Source organism: Panicum hallii, chromosome 3 (assembly GCF_002211085.1).
Source record: "Panicum hallii strain FIL2 chromosome 3, PHallii_v3.1, whole genome shotgun sequence".
Classification (NCBI taxonomy): domain Eukaryota; kingdom Viridiplantae; phylum Streptophyta; class Magnoliopsida; order Poales; family Poaceae; genus Panicum; species Panicum hallii.
In genome coordinates this window covers 12,719,065-12,743,141 of record NC_038044.1, presented here as the reverse complement: position 1 = coordinate 12,743,141, position 24,077 = coordinate 12,719,065, and the positions used below count along the sequence as shown (strand labels likewise).

Below are 24,077 nucleotides of genomic sequence, written 5' to 3'. Positions count from 1 at the left end.
GGGCCACTCTTAAGTATGGAACATCGATAATTCTGTCTTTGTTCATTGTCTGTTCACGATGCGGGTGATACAAGATCGTCACTTCCATACCAATGTTCTTTTTGCTGAACAATAGTACATCACAAAGTTCTGATAAGCAGAAAGACTCTGTATCTAGCACTGTAATTCGGTCTGCTAACAGCAGGCAGAGAACCGCCGCGTCCGAAGTATCAGAGTTGCTGATTCCGCAGACCACGTAAAACACGTTCCCTAACGCTAGCTACGAACTCCGCCGTCGACCTCTCCTGACAGCGGGAGTGATGGTCAGCCCAAACGAAGGTTCGCAAGGCCGCAATTGCAAACGCCACGGAGGAAAAGCCACTGAGAACACGACCCTAATGTGAGCTCATGGGTGATGACCCTGATGACTACAACTACAATGAACCCAGGGTCAGCGAGTCCGCGCTGCCTCCGGCCGTTACCCCAACACACAACCCGGCACCTGACGGTTGACTTGACTCGCCGGTCTTCACCTGCCTCCTTAACACGGCCAGCCTCAACACGCACAAGGATAACATTCTCACCAAATACTCGTAGACTAGTATTTTTTTTCCTCGGTCCATAAAGCACGAGCTTATAGTAGTGATCTAGCAGTATCTTAGTACCTTCCTGAACTGTGTTGGTTACGAGCGGTGGCTGTGTCCTGCAGAATGGTCTGAAACCGTCGCCTCTTGCAGTCCAAAACAAAAATACAGTCACAGCATGTCTTCTTTTTTTTCTTCCCTCCGTGCTGATCCGGAGCGGCATCTCGTTTTGCCTGCCCGCTCTTCAGGAACACTGGAACAGGCGAACAGCCAAGCTGCTTCGTTCAACCTTCACCGGCGGAGGCTCATCCGCACCCACACCGCGCCAGCCGAGAATGACCCGGAAAGTTCTGCAACGAGAAGGGATTGACTCGGAAAGCTGCCATTTCCAGAGGAGGAGAAAGGCCACGGGGGACAAGAGGACCCGCACCCATCTTCTTTTTTGCGCGTCACGGCCAGCGTCAACAGCAGGGATGCTAATTAAGCGCTGACGACGCAGGGAAGATACGGGGCCTGCGCTGACGCTGCGGTTCCAAGAACTCTCGGACCCGCCGGGCTGACCTGATAAAACCTGCTGACCTCGCCGGGTGACGCGACGCCTGACGCAGGCCTTACGAACTGATGATTTGCGTTAGTTCAGATTCCGGGGACTCAACCACCTTCTTAAAAAAATAGTCAGATTAGGTGATGATAATATTCGTCAAACCAGAGCAAATGAAGAGCATCGCTCGCGGCTTGCGGCGTGGCGCCTATCTGGACCATGGGCGCAAATGCAAGCTTGACTTGAAACTTTCCGAGCTGTGGATACAGATACAGTTTGGTGGCCATGCACTGGTGCCTTTTGTGTGTCTGGTCCCTCTCTGGGATGTTGCACACCTAGGCAGGTCTCCAGATGCAGCAAGGCCACGGCCACCACTACTGCTCCCAAAAAAAAACCCTCCAATCTCTCTTGAGGAGCAAGGAACTGGTTGAAAGAAAGTTCTTTTCGAGAATTCAAGCACAAGGCAGGCTGATCGATGAAAAGCGCAAAGGCGAGGGGGAGCGACACTGACACATGCATGCCAAGGTTGTTGGCAGTTCGAGCTGGCACTCGGCAGCTATAAACCCTTGGCTGCTCTTGACTTGCTCCGTAAGAAGCACCCGTTTCTTGAGGTCCACTCCGGAACGGCACATGAGCAGTGACAATTGGGGCGTGTGCGATGTGAACGCAAGACTTGAACTGCTCCATCCTAGCCGATGCGTTTTCTAGCATTTACCTGCTGGTCAACTGGTCGCCAGAAAACGTTGGGTTTACTAGTAAATGGCAATAGTATGGCATCTAGATACGGTATACTCCTCCTGTACAACACATTTTGTCAGCAGTAAACGGTTAGTCTAGAACGGGAGAAAGTTAAACGGTGCCAACAAAAAAGAGATCACTGGGTCGACCAAAAAAATCGGTCTAGAAACGAGCACTTGCAGAAGCTCCAAAAGGAGACCTTTTGTGCCACACGTGGTCATGGGCGAGCTCATCCAGAGCACCTGGACAAGTGTCCTGGTGGATCGCTTTCCTTCCGTTCCAACAACCTAGCAAACGTGTACGCCTGCTGCCGTGCTCCTGGGCTCAACCCCTCCTCTCGCGGTCTCGCTGCGGGCTAGGGAAGGGGGCAGTGCGCGCGCCACTTGGACGGCGTCGCGCGCGGACACGCCCCGCGTCCACAGCGCCGGCGTTTTCTTGCCGGGGAAAAGAAAATAAAAACTCTAGAAGCCGGAGCACCGGGCGGCGACGCCATGCCGCCACATGACACGATCGCGGGAGCGAGGCCAGGGAGGGGCTCGAGCGCGTTTCTGGAGCTGATGGAGAGGGGGCTGCGGTTGCGGCGTACACCTGTGATGAGATGATGAGGGCCGCGGGCGTGTTGCTGCTTGCCACATTTGTCGGCAACGCTCCCCAAAGTTGCCGTGAGGTTGTCCGAGCTCTTTGGGTTGGGTGTTGCTTTGGGTTTGGGATAGGGGGGTGTGGATTAGATGTGGTTGGGTTGGATTTGTGAGTTGTCGAGAAGGCGTTAATTCGGGTCACTTCATGCCTTCCTTCCGAGGATGAACGTTCCATGGTTTTCACTCAAACGGTTACTGCATGGAATGGATAGACGGGTGACTGTTGGAGGTCATCGTTCTTCTACTGGACAGTGACGCCGCATCGAGTTCAGGCTACTAATCTCAGTTCAAGTTCATCTATGGCTACGGTTTTGAGTGAGGATACGTCACAAGAAAATTTTTAGACCCTCGCAGGATTCGAGAAAAAGTTCCTGTATTCGATGGTTCCTAATTCTGTCAGTTTGGTGTTAGTAAAGGGGCAAATTAGAAGACGAACAGAGTAGGAGGAAGATGAAAGGGGGCAATTTGACAATGAAAGGAATTTTTTGCTATTTCTTCAGAAATACAAAGATGGAGTACAATTGGATTACTGGTGAAATTCTCATAAAAATCTTGCTGTTGCTGATGCACATAGGCACCGGCAGCTCCTACATTGTGCACAGGATCATCGTCAGCATCCAAGTTAGCGCCAAAAGATTCAGTCTCCAGCTCTGCTTCTGACTCTCCCCACCAGAAGTTTTCGTAGCTCGTCGTCTCCGCTGCCGGCGCAGCCACGGGTAGAACATCAGGAACTTCACTGTGCACCTGCTCCGGTGATGCGGCCACCGGCGTGCTGGGAAATTCACATTGCGCGGCTGGAAATTTCGCTTCTTGGCCAGCGGTCGTGGCGTCAGAAAGTTCAGAGCAGCCGCCGCACACTTCGATCCAACCATCGTCGGATTCCCAGTCCGGCAACGCCGAGCGCGGACCTGCCAATGCCCTGATCCTGTCGGCTGCGCTCTCTGGCATCTCGTCGTCCTCGTCGTCGGCGTCTGACTCCCAAAATGCGGCATCCAGCGTGCTCTTGGGAGACACCCACTTGGGCTTTGCGTCCTCTGCTTTGACGCCGCAGCCCGCGGATGCCAGGAACGGGTGCTCCAGAAGCTGCGGCGCCGTCCACCGCTCGCCGGCGTCACGCCTCAGGCACTTGCCCAGGAAATCCTTCGCCTCCGCCGACAGCCACTCCGGCGCCTCCGGCACGGCGTCCGTGTACCCGATCAGGTGCACCACCGCGACCACGTCGTCCATGTCCAGATCGGTCCACGGGGCGCGGCCGGTGGCCATCTCGATGACGGTGCATCCCAGCGCCCAGACGTCGGCCGCGGGCCCCTGCTCCTCCCCGCGCGCCACCTCGGGCGCCATGAACGCCGGCGTGCCGCCGAGCGGGCCCTTGGAGCCCACGCGCCTGGCGCACCCGAAGTCCGCGAGCTTGGCGCGCCCGTCGGCACCGATCACCACGTTCCTCGCCTTGACGTCCCCGTGCACCACGGACTCCTCCCCGTGGAGGTACGCGATGCCCCGGGCGACGTCCGCCGCGTACGCCCGCACGGCGGCCTCCGCGAGGCGGCCCCCATTCCTCTCCACCTCGTCGGCCAGAGAGCCGCCGGGCGCGAACTCGAGGAGCAGCTGGAACTCCCCGCCCGCGGCGGCGCGGAAGCCCAGGCAGGGGAGCACGTGCGGCGAGCGGAGGGCAGCCATGATCCCGCCCTCGCGCCGCAGCTGCGCCGCCCCCGCGGCGCCGGCCGCGGACTTGACGGCCAGGAGCTCGCCCTCGTCGCCCGCCGCGAAGAGCGACACGACGGCGCCCGACGCGCCGCGGCCGAGCGTGCGGAGCCGCGTCAGGCGGCGGCCGCCGATGCCCGCGTCCATCGCCATCTCGGTAGAACTCGTGATCCCACTGGATTTCCTTTCGGTTTCGTTGGGGGCTAGTGCTTAGGTCTCGGGGCTTTCGCGTCTGCGTGGCGCGATGCCGGCGACCCGGCTGCGGGCCGCGTATTTATAAGCGTGGGTGGGAGGAGGCCGGGCGAGTTCGGTGGCGTGCCCGACTCGGTGGCGGGCTCCTGTTCGGTGGCGCGCTCGCCCGAGCACGTGAGGAATGCGGCGACGCGGGAGGCGTCGGGGGCTCGGGCTCTCCGGGCTCCGCTATCCACGTGGGGTGGCTGACCTGTGGGCCGCGCAAGGGCGGGTCCCGGCCGGTCCAGATATTTGGCCGCGTGGGACGCACGGAACGTGGGTTTTGCGGGGCGGGCAAGTGGAAAACGAGGGCGGAGTGGCTATTTCGGACTGGATGCGGTGACTACTCGTGTCGGTTTTGCAAGGAAGCTTCACGGGTTCTGTATCTATTTCCGGGTGGCCACGTGGCGTCAGCCGAGAATGAAAAAAAAGTTACAAGAAAGAAAAAAATCGAACCGCAGGAAGATGCAACAACATTCTTTTTAGTTCAGTAGCTGTAAGGTTTTCGTTGGTAACTAAGATGAGGCGAGGAAGAATAGCTACAAGATTGTGTTGGTAGTTAAGAAAGATTAGTAAGGCACCACGAAAAACGCGTAGAAAGTGCTGGTTGTAGAGATAAGTTGATAGCAATAAGCTTTGTGGTGACGAGAGAGAAGATGTCGTGCACTCCAATGAATAGTATCCGGATCATCTGTTTCTTTTTCTAAGGACACCATTTTGACGTGTAAATTAAGAAAAATAATATCTTGGTTGTATGTTACTTGTATGGAGCATGAGACGAAAAAACGGACCGCATCCAATTTCACATCTCTTACTTGATATTACTTTGATATCATTTGTCTTGTAACGGTTCACGCTAAGGATATATTTGGATAGACAGGATCAACATCAGAATATATACTTTACATGCTGTTCAAAGTATATTCAAAAAATCCTAAAGCCATCCCATTATTATATAAAAGACGGATCCCAATGTAAGATACTGAAGTTACATGGTTTTCTAACATAAAACCAACGAATCCAACCATTTCATCGCCGTATTCCTTATGTTGTTGTTAGGTGAATAAAAAACCCAACCACCCACAATTAGTAGGGAACGAAGAGGTGGCATTCATGCAGAAGTATGTGGAAGTATAAAACTTGTTCTTGGGGCGTGGCTGGTCAAACATGCAGGTACAGGGAACTGGAGTCACGCCGAAACATGTCCACGGATATGATCTGGTGAAGTCCCACCTCCATCCCAATCGTGCATCGAAAGGGGAAGCAAGCCATGGCAGTAATGGTGACATATCGAGACTTCTGAAGACGAAGAAGCTAAAGCTGGACGCGCGCCGTGTTAGGCAGCCACGTATAATGATCCGCTCTCGTCGGACTGCAGGCTCATCGGAACTCGAATCTCGCCACGTCGACGAGGTGATGCAAGCCATGCAGATGCAGCAGCAGCAGCCGTGGTTGATCCAACCTCGCTACCGCTGTGCAGGCTGCGGCCTCGCTCTATCTCCCAGCTGCGGCCGGGCGTGCTGGTGCTGCCATCTGGTGGCGCACCTGGTGCCCGAGAGTTGGCGAAGTACAGGTAACGGGTAGGTTCGGCTGGAGGGTGGACTGCCTGGCTGTTTTGACAGGTGTGAAGCGGAGGCGGAGTCAGTGTTTGTTGCCGCTCGCGCTCCTCCTTTCTCGTTGTGGAAAGCACACTTGTCCCCTCGCGGGCGGAGCTGGTGAGCTGGTGAACGTGTGGGAACAGCGGTATTGCAAATGGGATCGGGACGCCCTACTCCGCACCCGTATACGTTGTCATCAGCTTAGTTCAGAAAAGTTACACGAGTGTTTAATTTGAGTTGTTTATGGACGAAGCGAGTTCAGGACCGACAGGTACTTGGAAGCGCGTAACTGCAGGCCTTAGAGGAAGATGAGAAGATGGGGAAAAAAAAAGCATGGATAGCATTGACTGATCACTGATCCAGCTCGAATGAGCATATTACGGCTGTATTAAACAATGGTTCGTCGGTGTGGGATCTTCTTCCCTGACGACGTCCGGTGGCCACTTGATCTCTTTTTGGCCAGGTGAGTCTGAGCCTCGAGTTTTGCGTGCCAAATGATGGTGCGTGCCTCGGCAAGGCCCTACCACGGCACCACCACCGGTGAGGTCAGCCTGTGTCGGTCGTTGTTTATCCCCGTGCCGGTCCTCCAGCCCCAGCAGCAGCCAAAACTAGTAAACAAAAACGACACGACATGTGGGCAGCGCGACGGGCAGCCATGTGGGCTCACGAGCCGAGCCGAAGCGGGAAGACGTGGCGCGGAACACGTAAGTAAAGAACCGAGGAGCTAGGCGACGCTAGCTCACGCAGCGCCCGCCGATCCAGTTGGCACGGCGCCGGTGGCCTACCGATCGATGCCGGGCGATCCAGGAGATACGGCACACGCCAAAACAAAAGCAAAAACAAAAACAAATGCGCGGTTCGGTCTCGGTGGGCCGCACGCCACCACAACACACATGCTGGCTGCTGCCGCCCGACTCGCCGCCTCATGATTGGCCGGCTCCCGCTCGCCGCCGGGGGAGGGCGCGGTCGTTGCGGCGGCCGCGCAGCCCTTGCTTGACGCCAACCGATGAACCGATCGAGCTGAGCTGGTCAATCTCTCGCGGGATCCAAAGCCCCCGTCGGTAAGTAGGAGTACGCGATCGGTTACCGGCTTTGTTTATTATCGCCCATCATTAGCGATCGGTACGGGATCATGGGTCCTAATGATTGCCCTGCATGGGATGGGACGTTCATTTCATTTGGTATGGAGACTCCGGATACTTTTGTCAGGGTCAACTGTTGTTGCAAGGGGAAGCGTTCGCGAGTTCAGAGCGGTGCCCTGTTCTTCTTCAACAACACATAAACAGCTACTGTAGCTTGATTTTTGCAAAAGTACAGACAGTAAGCTTTACTTAACCGGCTGCCAATATTCATCGCGGATGTATGGTACCAGTGTGATGGAAGTTTCTGCGACCCTTGCACAAAGCCCCTATTTCTGGTACAGCAGGTGCTTGCTTGACTGGCTATTGATTGCAAGTTGACACTAGCAGGAAGGTTAGCTCGCCTATCAGGTACCACCAGGTGTACCTGGCCTTGCTTGGCTCGCAAGAAGCGTTCAGCTTAGCTAGCCGCGCTCTAGAACAAAAAAAAAATATCTGGAGATCTCCAGGTACCGGTACTAATCATCATGTCACGTCACGGGATCGACCGATCCGGGACTGCTCCGCCGCGTAATCCAGCACGCACTCCTCATGAGTGATGCCGGCGGGGGGCGGCGACGCGTGACAGCGATCGGGTTTAACCGTCCGGATCTCTCTCCGGCCCCTGAGATTCCTTCACCCCGCGCGCCCGTACGTTGCTTGGAAGGGAGGGGAAAGGCGGCGAAAGCAACAGAAAGGCGCCCGGGGGAAAGGCATAGCGGGGCGGCGAGTCATCAGGCTGAGGAGCGGGAGCGCTCGAAGGAAGCCGAAAGCGCCGGGCTGTACTGCTCCTCGGGCGGATATGGCTGGCAATCGGATGACGAGGCGGCGGCCAGAGGCGGCAGATGCGCATCGGCCGCATGGCCCCGGTCACCCGTGGACGGTGGTGGACCGTGGACTCCGGGACTCGCTCCGTGCTCTCTGCGCACCGCAGGCGTGTGCGGTGAGCGTGCTCGTCTGGCGCGGCCCAGCTCGGCGCGGCGCCGTCCACTTGTACTCGCCCGGTGCGCCCATGCCGGGTCCGACGCGCTTGCCGCCGCGCGCCGCCGTGGCATGGCGACCATATCCAGCTATCAGAACCCCAGCTTTTTCGCACGCATCTGCCTAACTGTTGGGGTACGGCTCAGCGTGACTACACACACTGTAGACTGTACACCGCGATTGCGTCGCGCATTTGTGTTTTGGTGACGAGAGATGCGAGCCGGAGGATCTCGCGCGCCAGAGCGAGTGAGGTGTCGAGGAGGCACAGCGCACCGTCCGCTCGCGGTGATCGGACGCGTGCCGTGTGGACCAGCTGCCGGGCAGCGGATAACCTCTTTCACAGTCTGGAAACGTTGGAAAGCACGGGCGGCGGCGGTGATCCTACAGCGCAGCCAGCAGCCAGCTCCCTTATCCCGCACCGACACGGCACGCTACCGTTCCAGAAGGGCGCGACGAGTCCGCGGCGCAGTGGCGAGCAGGGGAAGCGGTGACCGCGGCCGGGCGGAATGGAATGGGAGAGCCCGGCGCCCACGGCAGGATATTGGATATCCCTCGGCTCCTCCTCCCATCCCCTGGCGGATCACCCACCGGAGCAAGCAACCGGAGGACGCGACGCATACTTGTAAAGGGGGCACACCTCTCTGCTGGCTTCTTCTTTTCTTATCGCCGGCGGGCGGCTCGCACGTGGCCTTTCCTGGCCCCCCGGGTTACGGTTACGGAGTCCGGAGGTTTTTGACCGCGGGGTGGGCGAAGTTACTCCGGAGTGGCAGAAACCCTTTCTGCGTCCGCGCTGACGCTGCGCTTTTCCGTGTCGACGCGAGCGACTCGGCCGCGTTGGAACCTTCGGCGCGTGCCGTGGCGGGGAAGCTCAAAGCTGGGCCGGGGATTGGCCGCTGCGTTCTTGCGCGCCTTTTCCTCGTCAGAGTCACAGGCACGGCTACGCGGGCGGCGCAACGTCCTCTGCCCCAAGCAAAGCAACAGCGAATTTTACAGCGCCCGTGGAATTTACGTGTGAACACGCTACGACGCCGTCCATGCGAGCGCCTCCTAGTCCTACTCGAGGAACGGAGCGCCTTCGGAAGAACAGGAATTTCTGAATTTAGGAATGGGGATGGACAGAGCAAGGTTTGGGCGAAATCAAAATCCATTGCGTTGTCTGCGTCGCAAAGTGATTTACATGGGATTGGGTCATGACAGCCTGAATTCGCACACAGGTGATGCCTCTCGTGCTCAGCTGGAGCGTCACTTTCTCCTACATTGTGGGCGCCGGCGCCGCTGTCCGCATCAATGTCGCGGGGCTCGGCCTCCGCGCTCGCTTCTTCTTCGCTTCCGGCACCGCCGGCGACGCAAGGGGCCTCGTCGGATGTGGAGAGCACATCGATCCAGCCCTCGTCGGCATCCCAGTCCGGCAGTGCGGAAGCAGGGCAGGCGAGCGCCCCGATCCTCTCCGAGGTGCTCTGCGACGACGGCGCGTCGTGGTCCTCGTCGTCGCTGTCGGATTCCCAGAATGCGGCGTCCAGCGTGCTCTTGGGCGACACCCACTTGCCCTTGGCGGCCTCGCGGCCGCCGGCGGAGGCGAGGAACGAGTGCTCGAGCAGCTCCGCCGCCGTGGGCCGGTCGCCCGGGCGCCGCGCCAGGCACCTGGCCACGAAGTCCCTGGCCTCCGCGGAGAGCCACCGGGGCACCTCGGGCGCGGCTTCCGTGTACCCGATCAGGCGCACCGCGGCGAGCACGTCGCCGACGACGCCGCTCCAGGGCGCGCGGCCCGTGGCCATCTCGAGGACGGTGCACCCCAGCGCCCAGACGTCGGCGGCGGGCCCCTGCTCCTCCCCGCGCGCCACCTCCGGCGCCATGAACGCCGGCGTGCCGCCGAACGGCCCCGCCGCCGCGCCGGCCCTCCGCGCGCACCCGAAGTCCGCGAGCTTGGCGCGGCCTTCGCCGCCGATCACGACGTTCCGCGGCTTGACGTCCCCGTGCACGAGGCCGGCGGCGTGGACGTAGGCCAGGCCCCGGGCCACGTCGGCCGCGTACGCGGCGGCGTCGCACTCCGCGAGCCGCCCGCCGCCCCTCGCCGCCGCGTCGGCGAGCGTGCCGCCGGGCGCGAACTCGAGGAAGAGCTCGTAGGACCCGTCCCGCCCGCCGCGGCCGCCGATGCAGGGGACGACGTGCGGCGAGCGGAGACCGGCCATGACCCCGCGCTCCCGCCGCAGCGCCTCCGCGGCCGCGCCCGCCGACGCCGGCGCGGCCTTCACCGCGAAGAGCTCCCCGGACGCCTCGTCGGCGGCCAGGAAGACCTCGGCACCCGACGCGCCGCGGCCCAGCGTCCGCACCCGCGTCCACCTCCCGCTGCTCATGGCCATCGCCGCCATGCCTTCTTTCCTCCTCCGCTAGCTTCTTCTTCCTTGTTGCGTCTCGCTGTTAGTGGCGGTGTTTTCTGTTGGCCCGATGGCTCTTGACTTGTCTCGAGCTGGCTCTCGTGCTGAGTCTTTTCGTGGCGGGTGGCAGGTGCGTTTATATATATAGGAGGAGGAGGGAGGACTAGGAGGGGCTTGTGCGCTCGGGGGCCCGGGATTAGGGAGGATTGCAAGTTTAGAACATGGGGGAAGGTGTTTGGCGTGCGGCAAAAGCGCGGCGCGCGGGGTGGATTGAATTAGGAAATGGGCACAAAAAAAAAAGGCGTGGGAAGCAAGTCTCTTCCCGCGGGCGGGCACGCGTGGGTAATGCGGCGGGGCCTGTGCCTGTGTGGTGTGGACGCCTGGGCGGATGGGCGTAGACTTCTCTCCTCTCGCGCGTGGGTCTGCGCTGCGGATGAACCTTCGCAGTCCGCACCCGCACCTTGTCCTCGTTTCACCCCTGCCCGTCAAGTCGTCAACGCCCGGCCGGGGCGGATGACATCCCCCCGCGCCCTCGGACAAGTTCAGGTCAAGTTCGAGGACGCTCCAGTCTGCTCTGCTAGTGCTGGTAGCAGGAGAGACAGTTCGACGAAGCAGAGTATTAGACTCACGGCGCAGTGGAAGGTTTGGTGCGGTGTACTTTGGAGTTTGGACGGGCGAGAGATGAACAACGTCCTCGTGCAGGTCCGAGTCAGCGCGTGCGCACCTGAAAGGGGGCCACGGTTGGTCGCTCCACACTCTGCTGCCTGCCTGCCTGTAGCGTCGTGGAAGCCCGCAGGAACATTGTGGTGTGCAGCCACCAAATCCTACGTTAATCGTCTAGAGACAGAGAATCAATTTCGAAAGGAAAATGAGGAAAAATGGCACTTGAGTCTCGGCCTTGCTCGCGGTCGTGTAACGCAAGCTTAGACGCAGCGGCAGCGTCAGCAGCAGGGCCGACTGTACGGCGTCGTTCACGAACTTTTCCGCGAGTACGTCCCGTGCATGTGGTCGTGAATCATGCCACCGTCGTCGGGCCGCCTGAAACTCGCCGCCGGACCCTTCCACCGGGACAGCGCGGCGCGGGCGGCCGTCGACGCCTCCTCTGATAAAAAAAAAAAGAGAAATGGAATCCGTTCCGATCGGATTCCGTTTCCGTCCCGCGGCGGAATATTCCCGTGCAAATGCAGCGCGCCGCGCCGGCATGTTCACCGCGGCTGCATGCCTGCCCCTGCATATGCTGCTGCTGCGCACCGGCGGGCCGCGTCTCGGCGCCGCCGCGAAGCCAGTGAGCGCGGCACGCGACGTGAGCGACGTGCGGCCGGCGCAGGCGGAGCCGGGCGCGACAAGTGGCGTCGCGTGAGGGCGCGGCCAGGTGCCCCCCCCGGCCCCGCGGTGGTCCATGCCCTGCGCCGACCGAAAGCGGCGAGGCGGATGCGTGCGCTTTGCGGCGCGGGCGGCCGAACGGTGGATGGATTGGATGGCCGGCGCTCGTCGCGTGCGATGCGGTCGCGTCGGATGCGTTGCTTCCTGGGCCAGCGTGAGCGCAGCTCCGCTCGCCCGCCCGCCCGTCCGTCCTCCTGCTACCGCCAGTGCGCCGTCGGCCCGCCCGGCCCCCCATCGGTTGATCGGTTCCGCCGGGTGGGTTGATTCTACGCCACTTCACTCCCCGTTTCACCGCTAATCCAAGTAAGAATCCGAGCTTTACTCCAGTTTCAGTTTTCAGAAGACGGTACGGCTGCGCCGTTCCTGGCGTCTCTTCCGTCAGATCAGAAAATCGAACGGCCATTCTAAAAGTGGACGGCAGTGCCTCGGAGTTGGGATCATACAAATCATACGTGCACGGCGAGTGATGGAATCCAATGGAAAACATGAACGTCACGGCACACGGATTTATGGCAGCACACTGGTTTGTGCTTCGCTTGAACTCGATGGCACCACGGGCTGGCGCTACCCCTGCCCGTGACGGTGCCAGCCCCTGGACGACCGTAAACGCGTCTGTCAGATCTGGCGATGTGAAATGGATCGGAGCGACGGCTTGCCCACATGAGCCTCGGCATTTTTGGAGATCCGGAAACATACTTTGCAACGCCGAACTCTTGAGTTCGAAGGTCCACTCGCCCAAGCCAGACAGCCGGGACGTATGTACAATGTCAACTACTGGTTCTCTATTCCTTTCCACACAAAAAAAAACATAAGGCTCCCAAGGGTTCATAAGACGCTCCACCTCACCTAATGATTGGACCAAAAGAAAATAAGAATCTTCCATGATTGAGCTCCACACCGCTGTTCCATTTTTAAATCCCATGGCGCCAATCGGAATCAGGATTCAGGCCACAAGGTGAATTAAACGGCGACTTTTGGTTGGACCGGCTCCAGTTGTGAAGGCTAGCTGCTGTAGAGTGGCCATGTACTTGTAAAGCTTAATCTACTGGTTGACCGGAATCGCTGCTGACGTGCGAGCATGATGGCGATGCCGGCTGACGGGCGATACGGGATCCGAGGTCGTGCGTCCGGTCTGATCTCGCCGGACCGAGAGGATCCTCGATCCGGCGAGCGGATAAGAAAGTGACGGGCACGAACTCTGAAAATGCGCGCGTACGGACGAGAGGTGATAGAGTTGCATGAAGCCTACCCTGGAGCGTAGTGCTCGCAGAGTGGCCTTTCAGTCGATGGATGCATCTATCCATGTCGTTTGACCTCGCGTTGCACCCTGCAGTCCAGCACCCAATCTTGAAGCGACCGTCCTCTGCATGGTGTGCACGGCTGATTTGTCTCGTAGTTGCTTGCAGAGGCAGAGCACAAGTTCAGTGGATCCATCCATCCATGACGTTCGACGCTGCATCCAAGTATTGAGCGCGTAACTCTACTGTTCTCTGCACCTGTAGTTGCTTGCAATAATTCAAGCATCATTTTGAGCTCAGCTGTGATTTTTCTTCTTCTTCTTCTTCTTCTTTGGTGTGCCTTTCAACAGCAGGAAGTATGAAGATTGTGCTGCACTCCAGCATTCGCCAAAGGTGAGGTGGATCTGATCGGCGACGCTTTTTCAGAGCCTGAGGAATGTCAACGCCGTCGCTTGTGAATGGCGCCGGCGCAGTCGACGAAAAATGTCTGCGCGCTTTGCTTTGTGTTTCAGGTATACAGCAGGGTCAGCGGCGGAATTATTCTTCTAAGAGAAAGGGGGTCAACGTCCTCACAAAAGCAGATGTGCAGAAAAAGGAGACTGGACTTAGGGATGTTGACTTGCGAAGGCTTGACGAACACTACTAGTTTATTCGATGAAGAAGTTGACCAACTGAAAAGGATGCCCTTTTTTTTATTTTTGTTCAGTCGTCTCCTTTTTGGGACGAGCACTGTGTCGTCATCTACCCGTAAGATGGAGGATATCTTCTGAGTGAAATATATGGATGGAAATGAGAGACGAGGAGAAGTACAGACTTTTCGGCCAACTCCACCAGAGCACACCATCATCCCCCGTCTGAACCCTGAGTTTGATTCCCTGGAATTGGCAGCTTGCCACTGGCCTTTGGCGTCCGCGAACTGGTGTGCTGGATAAGGATCAAGGCAGGCAGTTGGCTAACCACTCGGCATCTCCCCAGCCTCGAGTGATCAAATGGGCCGGTGAGATGAGGACTGAGCACTGGAGCATCGTTGGTGGGGGCAGTTGTTGTATGCACGGCACAGTCCTGGTCTGTACTCTATAGACTACAGTTGGGAACTCACCTGACAAATCGACAAAAGGGGCGCTGCGTCCATTCCTCCATCGAGTCTCTACGGACGGAATCTTCTTTCTTTTGAAAGAAAACAGCATGTTTTATTTCTTTTTCTGTTTTTGGAAAACTCCATCTTTGCAGCTAGCGCTCCATAATCGCAATATACCGAGCTGACAGTTTCAAACCTTTTCTTGAGATGTCTAGCAGTCGTTTCAGTCCAACCAAACAGACTGGAGAGTTCGTTCGGTCCTATGCAAGCCCAGCACTGGATGGGCCAGCCAGACCTGGCTCACCTGATTACTGGACCGCAATTCGGCCACAATGGGCCTTACCTGTGGCGTTGGAGGTCGCCCATTTCATTCTCCACCGTTGCAATCTGCAAGGAGATTCAGGTGATGCGGGATGCAGCCCGTCCTGCTGCTTTATTCGTGCGTTTTGCGGTTGCAGAAGTGATGCAACATGTGTCGAGAGCCCTTGCTTGCAGCGAGAACGGCAAGCACAAAGTGAATGGTTAGAGATTTTAGCTGAACTTCAATCCAAGGTAACTGCAAGCGCAGAGTGACCTGCTAACGATGAGTTAGTTTACAAAGGTACACTGTTCCTTTGCTTCGTGCGCAGTTCTCTACTTGGACGATGACCATCTTTTGGTATTGCCTGATTGACTGATGGTGGTCAGTACAACCGGTCCTTCTATAATACCAACTGGTGTCCAGAAATCCAGAATGATGCTAGTAGTAGCAGTTGATCTCAACTCAGCAGTTGACTTTGTAACCCAATAACACGAAGCCCCGATAACCGATGCATTTTTGTTGCTTCGCCTGCCGAATAGTTGCAGCCTCGCAGAGACCTCAGGGAATTCTCAATTCTTGACAAATAGCACTACTTGGTTCCAGCAACTTGGCGCGTAGAAAACAAGGATGTGTGTGTGATAGCAACTGTACTAGTTAACAGAATGGTTCTTGCAGGCAGTCTCTGTTTGTCAGACTACCGAACCGAGCCGGTCGGGAATGACGAGTTGACTTGCCTACTACTGGCCGACTGGCTGGCCTGTCCGTTGTATATATATATAAGCTCGCTGCTGTGCGGTCTGCAGGTAATCCTCTCAGGCCACAACCAACAAGTCCGCAGGAGAGAGACCACCCGTGCTCGCCGTCTCGACCTCCCGCCCGCCATGGAGAGACGACCATCCCCGTCAACGCCTCTTCTAGCCGTCGTGCTTCTCCTGCTCGCCCCGCTACTCCTAGCACGAGAGCTCGGTGCCGATGCGTGTACATGCATACTGAAATCATCCAGTTTACATGCTAACCTTGATGCCTTTCCGTTCGATTACTGACCAACCGAGTTATTTTCTTCTTCTCTTGATCGTCAGGTGGCTCGTACGAGCAGCACGTCCGCTCGCCGTTGACGTTACCAGCAACAGCAAGCGACGGCGATGGCGCGGTGGTCCCTCCGGAGCTCGGCGCGCTGCTGCCCGGCGTGAGCAGGCCGGGAGGACGCGCGCCGCCGGCGCCCAAGCCTAGTTACGGGCCGCAGCCGCTGCGCGAGCCATCGTCACCGCACGGCCTGGGCTCGCCCCGTGGCGTGTCCGGGAGGCAGGGGCTCGCGCCGCCGTCGCCCGAGGGAAAGGCGCCGCCCCACTACCGCCGCTCGGGGCCGGCCGCCGCGGACGTGCTCGACGCGCTCCGCGTGTTCCGGGACGCCCTCGTCCGGTACGTGGTCGGTGCCCTCGTCCGGTGATCTTGTCTGCACGCGGGCGGTGTGCCGGAGCGAGCGAGGCACGTGTGTGCGTGGCAGGACTCAGGAGTCAGGAGCTTCTTGTGGATCGCATAGGTTCCAACAAGTTTGTAACGTGCCAGTACGGTAGTGGTGTTTGCAAGTGGTATCCTTGACTTTGTAATAAGACTATAGAGAACCCCCTAAGTTTTTGTGACAGTGTATATATATACTCCTAATTTGCATTTGCACGGCAGCCGCCTCATCACTCGTTAGTGTTTCGTGCGTCCGCATACGAATTAGCCGCCGCTTTTAACATACGAGGCATGTTGAATTTCTGCTCTCACGTCCTATTTGGATGTGCTAAAGTTGAGTACTAAACTTTAGCATATATTAACACTTATATCCTTGCTGAAGTTTTTGAATCTTAGCTCGCACTCATGTTTGGATGAGCTAGTGTTAAACTTTAGCACTTGGATCCAAACACCCTCTCAATATACATCCACTCAATTCATGTTTTTTTAAAAAAATAAAATTCCACAACGAAAAATCTAACCACCACCGTCAGAAAGATAGTGATGTGGTTCATACTCCTATAGTTCTAGTAGTTTAGGAGAGCCGTCCACTGTCCGCACATCCGATGGCTGAAGCAGTTGTGAGAGGAAAACCAAACGTATTTTTATCCATGCTTAGGGATATCTAGAACACATGATTCTCAAAACGTATAAATAGGAAAAATGCATGTCGTAGAACTTGCAATTGCACATGAATTATATATGGAAAAATTCTAATGTAGTATCTGAATGCACCAGAGAAACACAGAGAATTTCAAATAGAGAGATAGACACAAGAAAACTTCCCATGAGACAGGCTCGGACCTCATGCTAGGATTAGATCTCGGTGGCGGCCTTAAACCGTCAGAGGGTCAACACTAGCTTGCTGCCAACACTTCGGTTTTTGGCATAGCTTGCAAAGTCGTCGTGCCGTCACTACGCCAAAACAGCAAATAGGAGCAAGCAATCTGAGACAAGCCTCTAAGGGCACGTCGCAGATTACAGAAAGAAAGACGCGCTAAAAATGCGGGCGCGGCGCTGCGTGGGGTGGGGGAGGGTAAGAGACAAATGCCAGACGGGCCGTGGTAGGGCACGTCTCCGATCATTTTAAGATCTGAGATGCGCCTTAAAGTGGCTCGTCTCGCATTTGTTCCCACCTCAATGCGAGACGCGCCGTGGGAGGGCTTGTCTCCGATCATTTTATAAAGCCACAGAAAGTAATGAGAGACGCGCCTTACTAAGGCTCGTCGCGCATTAATTTCTGTGGCTTTATAAAAATCGTTGACAAGTAATGCGAGACGGGCCTTAGTAAGGCTCGTCTCGCATTGATCGGGGGGGGGGGGGTGGCGGTGGCTCGTCTGTAGCGTACAATACATATTACATGGAATCAATCCCTTGAAACCGAACGAACCGGCTTACATTACATTACATTAGTAAATCCAGCAATACATTACAATATCTGAAATACAAATAATCTCACAATACATTACAATGTCTAGCTAAATCCAGCATTACAATGTCTAGCTAAATCCAGCAATTATTATTACATCGATATTAATTATTAGATAGATATTAAATCAGGCAATGGCGCTGGCTTACGAGCGCTAGCAGCTTCGCGAGCTGAATCACCGTCCTCCCCCTTGTAAACGTTGTTGTTCCCCGAGCCACAGCAGTTTAGGGTGACTGAACAGTCGCTGCAGGGGAGGCAGCCGCCGAAGCAGCCAAACAGCTTCGACCAGCTCGGAAATTTCATCCTGGGCCAGCTCGTGTTTCGTGGGTTTCGTGAGACAATAGAAATCGATAGAGTACTACCACTAAAGCAAACAAAGAGAAGCTTCCTCCGTGGGTTTGCTGATGCAGATTCAGGCAGAATGCGACGATTCCAACAAATACATTCAACAATGGGAGGTACCCGATCCTTATGTGCGGGGGATGTTGGTGGTGAAGGGCGTTGTGGTCCCGGTGTCGCAGATCTGCGGCTGGTGGTGGAGAAGCCCGGGGATGTTGGTGGTGAAGGGAGCTGCGGTCCCCGTGTCGCAGATCTGCGGCTGGTGGTGCAGAAGCCCGTTGGAGGAGGCGCCGCAGATCTGCCGGTGGCGACCGCTGTGATCTCCGAAGCGGTGCACTCCGGGAGCGCGGCGGTCTCGGAGGATGCGCTGAGGAGGGTGATGCCGAGCGCCGCGGTCTCCGGCACGCTGGGGAGGGGGATTTTGGCGGTGGCGAGGTCCTCGGTCTCCGGGACGCTGGGGAGGGGGATTTCAGCCGTGGTCATCTCGTTTAGCAGTACATCTCGTGACTATAATTTTCTTTTGATAAATAGCCGGGACGCGTCTCGCTTTACTTTACTGAGACAAATAGGAGACGCGTCACTGGAAGGCTCGTCTCAGATCATGAGATGGGAGACGAGCTTTTGGACGGATCGTCTCATATCATGAGGATGGGAGACGCGCAACTGCAAGGCTCGTCTCAGATCATGGGCGTCTTGCATTTGTTCCCACCTCAGACAAGACCCGCCTGGGGGTCTGGAGACGCGTCACTGGAAGGCTCGTCTCAGATCATCAGATGGGAGACGCGCCTTTGGACGGAACGTCTCAGATCATGAGGATGGGAGACGCGCGACTGCAAGGCTCGTCTCAGATCATGGGCGTCTTGCATTTGTTCCCACCTCAGACAAGACCCGCCTGGGGGTTTGGAGGTCCGAACAAGCTATCCGAACTTGCAGTCTGATACTTTGGTGGTGCGGCTGGGTGGATCTGGGGAAAGTGGTGCTGGCGGATGTGCGGCTGGGTGGATCTGCCGCGGCGGGCGGTGGAGATCTCGTGGGGAGCGTGTCGCGGCGGGCGGCTGGAGCACGATCGAGCCTCTTCTTGCTGTCGTGTGTCGCGGGGGCAGTGGCAAGGTAACTCCGATATGATATCGATTCTTTTGGTTCACCATGTAATAATTAAGTTCTAAGTTCAAACTTTTATGGCTAGAATAGGGCATTATAACTTATGTTCGAAAATACACCAAGATTTTTCCATGATTGTCTTCAGACGTTAAGAGCATCTAATACTAAATAAATCCGAGATAAATCATATAGCATGAAAAGTAAAGATGAAAATTTTAAAATATTTTTTCTAGCACATGATATCATGTCATTTGCCATCTAACAATATTTGAACTTGTCTTGGGATGACAAAAAGAGAATCTTCGAAAACAATATTCAACCCTATGTTGAATATCCGATAGAGTTGCACGATAAGGCTACGAAGCATGCTATGAAGATCATCTCTAAAGCCTGGAGGAGCTACAAGAACAAGTAAAGTGTTGTCACTTACTATTGTCATTTACTAACATTTTTTCATTATCTACTGTCACTTATGCAGATTTATTGTTTTGTCGTGCAGTCTTTTAAAGTGTTGGAAGAAGAAAGAGAACCCTTTTGACAAGTATGCAGACTTGACCAAAGAAACCTGGGACGAGCTTGTTGAAAAGTGGAATACTCCCGAGTTCCAACAGTCAAGTGAGTATTTTCGGGGTCTCCGAGCGCGGAACGAGCTTGACCACCACCTTGGCTCAGCGGGATATGCTGGAAAGCAACGCAAGTGGGAGCAGGAGGATGAGATGCTGGCAGAGAGGGGCATTGAGAATCCCTATGAATCGTTTGAGGGACGGCTGGCACCATTTATGCGTGCTAGGTCAAAGCTCACGGAGGATGGCAATATCAATTTCTACAGCACGAGCGCTGAGGAAGTTGCTCAAAGGGCTTTGATAGAGAGCAGCCAAGGTTCAAATGAAGGAGTGAGGGAGTTTGATGCGCTCACCAGGGCTTTGGGAACCCGTGAGCAACGGGGTCGTGTCCGTGGTGTTTCCAGTCAGTTGACCTGGAAGGAGGGGTTCCCTGAACACAAAGGCAGATACCGGAAGCGGACTCGAGACTCCTCATCAAAGGTTGACATAGATGAGATCAAAAAGCAGGTGAAGATGGAGATGTATGGAGAGCTAAAGACTGATATCGAGTCTCAGGTGACGGTGAAGATGTTTGGAAAGCTAAAGACCATCTTCGAGTCTCAGGGATTGTCATTCCCTGATTTGCTGGGGAGTACGATGAGTGAAGAGAGAAGGGACAGCTTCGCTTGTACTGCAGCGGGTGCTTCTCAGAGTAGAGGGACAGAGAGGGCAATTGTGCCTACATCAGTGGAGCCGGATACGATAGATGGCTTGGCTCGTCCGACCCGATGCAGTCTTCTCGTGCAGCTGGTCGGAGATTCATCTTTCATGGAGGTCGGGAACGGGCTTGTGTATCCCGGTATGTCCCAGCTTGAAGGTGTCCAGGTCAGTGCATTGGTCTTTGCCTCTCTTTTCTTTTCTCCTATTTCTTTTTGTTTTTTTTCTTTTGGTATGTACAACTTGCTTGAGATTTAAAGGCTTTGTTGTTGTTGTTGATGTTGTTGCAGGTCAGGGCTGATTGTGCTGTGGTCAAGATTGACTACGTGCATGAGTTTGCTAAGAATATCAAGCTGGAGGTGCCACCAGATGACATGACCACCACTTTGCGGGATGCAGTTGCGAGAAGGGTTCAGTGGCGGAGAGCTGGTATTCATATTGATCCAGCAGATGCAGATTCAGTACCGACCAGTCAACCTCAGCCACAGAGTGCTGCAGTGCCACCGACGTTTTCTGAGCCATGCCCACAGCTGCCAGATACACGGGAATCGTTATCGGAACCGCATCCTCCTGTCCCTACTCAGCCTCAGGTTACCCCCCTCCACCTGTTCCGACAGAGCCAGCTACCGCTCCCAAGAAGCCAAGCAAGGCTAATCCTGTGAGGAAGAAGCAGAGTAGGCCGATGGTGACGAAGCGGGAGATCTCAGAGGGTAAGAAAAAGGTGGAGCAGATAAAACAACCGGTCACAAGGGCTTACACTTCTGAGAATCCAAAGTACAGGGTTGGAAAGGCCTTGCTTAGTGTCTCTGAGCTTCGGGCAGCAGGTCCATATTGTATGGACCTGCACAACTACTACATGCAAAATGTCAATCAAGCCGAGGAAATCATGGTGTCATTCGAAGAGCGGCACTTTCTGCAGCTTGAGGGCAACGGCAACATCTTTATTGTTGCCTGGAGCGATTTGTTCGACCTTTTCAATCTCGACGCTTTGGATCTTTCTCTCATTCGGTGCTTTGCATTGTAAGTCGATTAAGACTTGTTTCCATTTCAATGCATTTGATATACGTTCAACAATTTAAGTCGTTTCTACTTCAATTCATATGGATCGTGTAGGCACATGCAACAAGAGACAAGGCGTCGAACCGGAAAGAAGTGTGGGTACATTGACCCACAGCTGATGACGGTGACATTTATGCTGACAGATAGAGATAGCTTGGTCAGGTGCGCACATGCAACAATTAAACTTGTTTTCATTTCAACTTGTAGCCACATGTAGTCACTTGTTTCCATTTAACACATGTAACCGCTTGTTTCCATTTCAACTTGGTTAGGTACATGGTGAAGTGCATGCGAGTACATGCTGACAAGGAGCACATTGTGGTGCCGTACAACCCAGGCAACCATTGGGTTACACTCATCATCAATGTCAGGAGCAAGCAAGTCTTCTACCTTGACTCGAGCATTCCATCAGATGAGTCGGGCGCGCCTCAGATACGTGATTATTCTCTAGTCATCTCAATCCTTGACGAGTAAGTTTGTTGTTTGCTTTAGTTTTTTATCATTTGCCCATTTCAGAAGCATTTGTAATATAACATCCGGATGTCTGTGTTTAGGTCTCTTGACAGGCATCTTAGGGCCAAAGAAGGATACAAAGAGCAACGTCAAGCTGCGTTTACACATCACACCGCGTGGACGGTAACTACTATAACTAAATCACTTTACTATTACGATGTTTTCTTGGTTCTAAGTGTCGCAAAATGCTAATTTCTATCTATCTTTGACATGTAGTGCACACGGCAACCCTCGGGTAACTCATGTGGGTTCTATGTTTGCCACAACATGCTTCTAGTTGCAGAGAAACCGGATTTCACGGTAAGAATTATCACGTGTTATAATTAAAAAAAATCTGTCTTCATCTTGTATTCTAACTGCTTGTAATTATATTTCGAAGGACGAAGATGATTATTTCAATCAAACGACGCTTGGTAACGTGAAGGATATCCGAGAGAGGCTAGCGGGATTCCTCATGATGGAGGTGGTCAACACAAAGGGGGAGTTCCATCCACGATAGCACGGCCCGCGACATTGAGCTAGATTGAGAGACTTGCTTTGCATGTACTCTATTGTTCTTATCGATCATTGTTGCTAATTGATTGTACATGTGTTATATAATACCATCTTTCCTTGTGTGTATCGCACTGTGTGAATTGTATGGATGCGTGCGATGATTGCGGTGAATTCTGTGAATTGAAATCTTTTGCAGGTATTTGATTGCAGCTGCCAAATCCTTGCTAGTTCCAGGATGCAGCTGGGGAAAGAAAAGACCCCTGTTGGAGGTAGACTAATGCAAGACACGCCTCGCTTGGGGCGCGACTCTCAATAGGCTCCCAGGACCGCCTGTGTGAAGCCAAAGCGAGACGAGCCGTAAGTGAGGCGCGTCTCCCATCCGTGACTAATGCGAGACCCGTCTAGCCTAGAGCGCGTCTCGCATTTGGCTCCCAGGGGCGCCTGTGTGAAGCCAAGGCGAGACGCGCTGTAAGTGAGGCGCGTCTCCCATCTGTGACTAATGCGAGACCCGCCTAGCCTAGAGCGCATCTCGCATTTGGCTCCCAGGAGTGCCTGTGTGAAGCCAAGGCGAGACGCGCCGTAAGTGAGGCGCGTCTCCCATCTTTGACTAATGCGAGACCCGTCTATCCTAGAGCGCGTCTTACATGTGGCTCCCAGGGAAGCCTGTGTGAAGCCAAGGCGAGACGCGCCTTAAGTGAGGCGCGTCTCTCATCTTAGACTAATGCGAGACCCGCCTAGCCTAGAGCGTGTCTTGCATTTGGCTCCCAGGGAAGCCTGTGTGAAGCCAAGGCGAGACGAGCCGTAAGTGAGGCGCGTCTTGCATTTTGGTAATCTGAGACGCGCGTGAGGCGCGTCTCAGATTACTTTTTTATCTGCGACGCGGTAATGCGGGACGCGACCCCTGCGCGTCTAGCATTTTGCTTAGGGCGCGTCTCAGATTAGGGCTTCTGGCGTAGTGCGTCTGAACTGAATACAATGTTTTTAGGCCGTTCAGCTGCGTGGAAGCTGACCTGCCACTTGATTACCAGTACCGTTACATCAGTCTGACTGGCATCAGGCACAGATCGTCGGAGGTCATCAATGTTGGCGACCAGGAATAGGTCCACATGACCGGTGCACCCGTGCCGAGTCTCAAGCTTGTAATCCTAGATGAGCTGATCACGTCCCGTGCATGTATGTAGGAGGCTGTTGCACACGGACCGAGTCATCTACTCGTATGTATGTACTGCAACTCGATGTGAACACAGATAAGCTGTTCAGTATTCTCGTGTTTACAGTCAAGATTCAAGACCGAGACGACCAAGACGTACCCGTTTCCCCCCGTCCCCAGTGCTCACCTGCACGAGAGACCCAACACCCAAGGGCGGCAGCAGCGCAAGCCCAAAGACGCCGGTCAATTCAAACCCCGCTGGGCCGTTGGTGGTGTTGGCTCTGCAGAGACCGAGCCGAAACTCAAAGGAAAGCAGCGCAGCAGGCCAGAAATCTTTGGCTATCTCTCTGGATTCGCGACCCCTTTCCCGTTTCCTGAGACACGCACACGATTAAAGCGGCTGCCGGCAGCAGGCGCCAGGCGGGCAGACAGGCAAGCGGAGAAGAGAACCCAACCAAAGCCATCTCTGCCTGCGACTGTGCGCTGCCTGCTCGGTCATCACAGCGCAGCGCAGCGCAGACGGTCAGGCAGACACCGGGCGCATGCATGCTTTCGCTTCAAAGACAGGCAAACCGGAAAGAGGAGCTTCTTTCGCTTACATGTGGTCCTCAGGTGGACCCGAGCTGGGCCCACGGGCAGGAACGGTCGTGGCCCATGCTTGCGAGTTGCGAGGTGTATGTAGAGGCAGGTTGAGAAATTTCAGTGATGGAATTGGAATGCTTAAGAGTAGACTGTAGAGTGTAGAGAGAGC

The 24,077-nt window shown here is 55.3% G+C and overlaps 4 protein-coding genes across 4 annotated transcripts; 2 read left to right on the top strand and 2 right to left on the bottom strand.

Moving 5' to 3' along the window:
* Window positions 1–2,871: 2,871 nt before the first annotated feature.
* Window positions 2,872–4,412, bottom strand: LOC112886679 (mitogen-activated protein kinase kinase kinase 18-like). The gene has a single exon (XM_025952645.1). It carries the CDS (start codon window positions 4,332–4,334, stop codon window positions 2,904–2,906), a length of 1,431 nt encoding a protein of 476 aa, XP_025808430.1. The 5' UTR covers window positions 4,335–4,412; the 3' UTR covers window positions 2,872–2,903.
* A 4,634-nt stretch (window positions 4,413–9,046) lies between these two features.
* On the bottom strand, window positions 9,047–10,624 carry LOC112885227 (mitogen-activated protein kinase kinase kinase 17-like). The gene is made up of 2 exons (XM_025950875.1): window positions 9,167–10,624; window positions 9,047–9,069 (listed from the first exon to the last, which is right to left on the bottom strand). The coding sequence occupies exons 1-2, from the start codon at window positions 10,476–10,478 to the stop codon at window positions 9,047–9,049; spliced, it is 1,335 nt and encodes a 444-aa protein (XP_025806660.1). The 5' UTR covers window positions 10,479–10,624.
* A 4,683-nt stretch (window positions 10,625–15,307) lies between these two features.
* LOC112888011 (formin-like protein 18) lies at window positions 15,308–16,121 on the top strand. The gene is made up of 2 exons (XM_025954350.1): window positions 15,308–15,462; window positions 15,564–16,121. Exons 1-2 carry the CDS (start codon window positions 15,366–15,368, stop codon window positions 15,929–15,931), a joined length of 465 nt encoding a protein of 154 aa, XP_025810135.1. The 5' UTR covers window positions 15,308–15,365; the 3' UTR covers window positions 15,932–16,121.
* Window positions 16,122–19,427: 3,306 nt separating this feature from the next.
* LOC112885226 lies at window positions 19,428–23,276 on the top strand. The gene is made up of 4 exons (XM_025950873.1): window positions 19,428–20,277; window positions 20,400–20,659; window positions 21,223–21,330; window positions 23,162–23,276. Exons 1-4 carry the CDS (start codon window positions 19,567–19,569, stop codon window positions 23,274–23,276), a joined length of 1,194 nt encoding a protein of 397 aa, XP_025806658.1. The 5' UTR covers window positions 19,428–19,566.
* The last annotated feature ends 801 nt before the right edge of the window (window positions 23,277–24,077 follow it).

What these genes read in the sequence shown, in the direction of transcription:
- LOC112885226 (XM_025950873.1), top strand. Translation starts at nt 19,567, where the DNA reads ATGCTGGCAGAGAGGGGCATTGAGAATCCCTATGAATCGTTTGAGGGA. An exon ending in CCCAGCTTGAAGGTGTCCAG is followed by an intron (nt 20,278 to 20,399) that starts GTCAGTGCATTG and finishes ATGTTGTTGCAG; the next exon opens with GTCAGGGCTGATTGTGCTGT. An exon ending in CTGCCAGATACACGGGAATC is followed by an intron (nt 20,660 to 21,222) that starts GTTATCGGAACC and finishes TGGATCGTGTAG; the next exon opens with GCACATGCAACAAGAGACAA.
- LOC112885227 (XM_025950875.1), bottom strand. Translation starts at nt 10,478, where the DNA reads ATGGCGGCGATGGCCATGAGCAGCGGGAGGTGGACGCGGGTGCGGACG. An exon ending in GAAGGCGCTCCGTTCCTCGA is followed by an intron (nt 9,070 to 9,166) that starts GTAGGACTAGGA and finishes TGCTTGGGGCAG; the next exon opens with AGGACGTTGCGCCGCCCGCG.
- LOC112886679 (XM_025952645.1), bottom strand. Translation starts at nt 4,334, where the DNA reads ATGGCGATGGACGCGGGCATCGGCGGCCGCCGCCTGACGCGGCTCCGC.
- LOC112888011 (XM_025954350.1), top strand. Translation starts at nt 15,366, where the DNA reads ATGGAGAGACGACCATCCCCGTCAACGCCTCTTCTAGCCGTCGTGCTT. An exon ending in AGAGCTCGGTGCCGATGCGT is followed by an intron (nt 15,463 to 15,563) that starts GTACATGCATAC and finishes CTTGATCGTCAG; the next exon opens with GTGGCTCGTACGAGCAGCAC.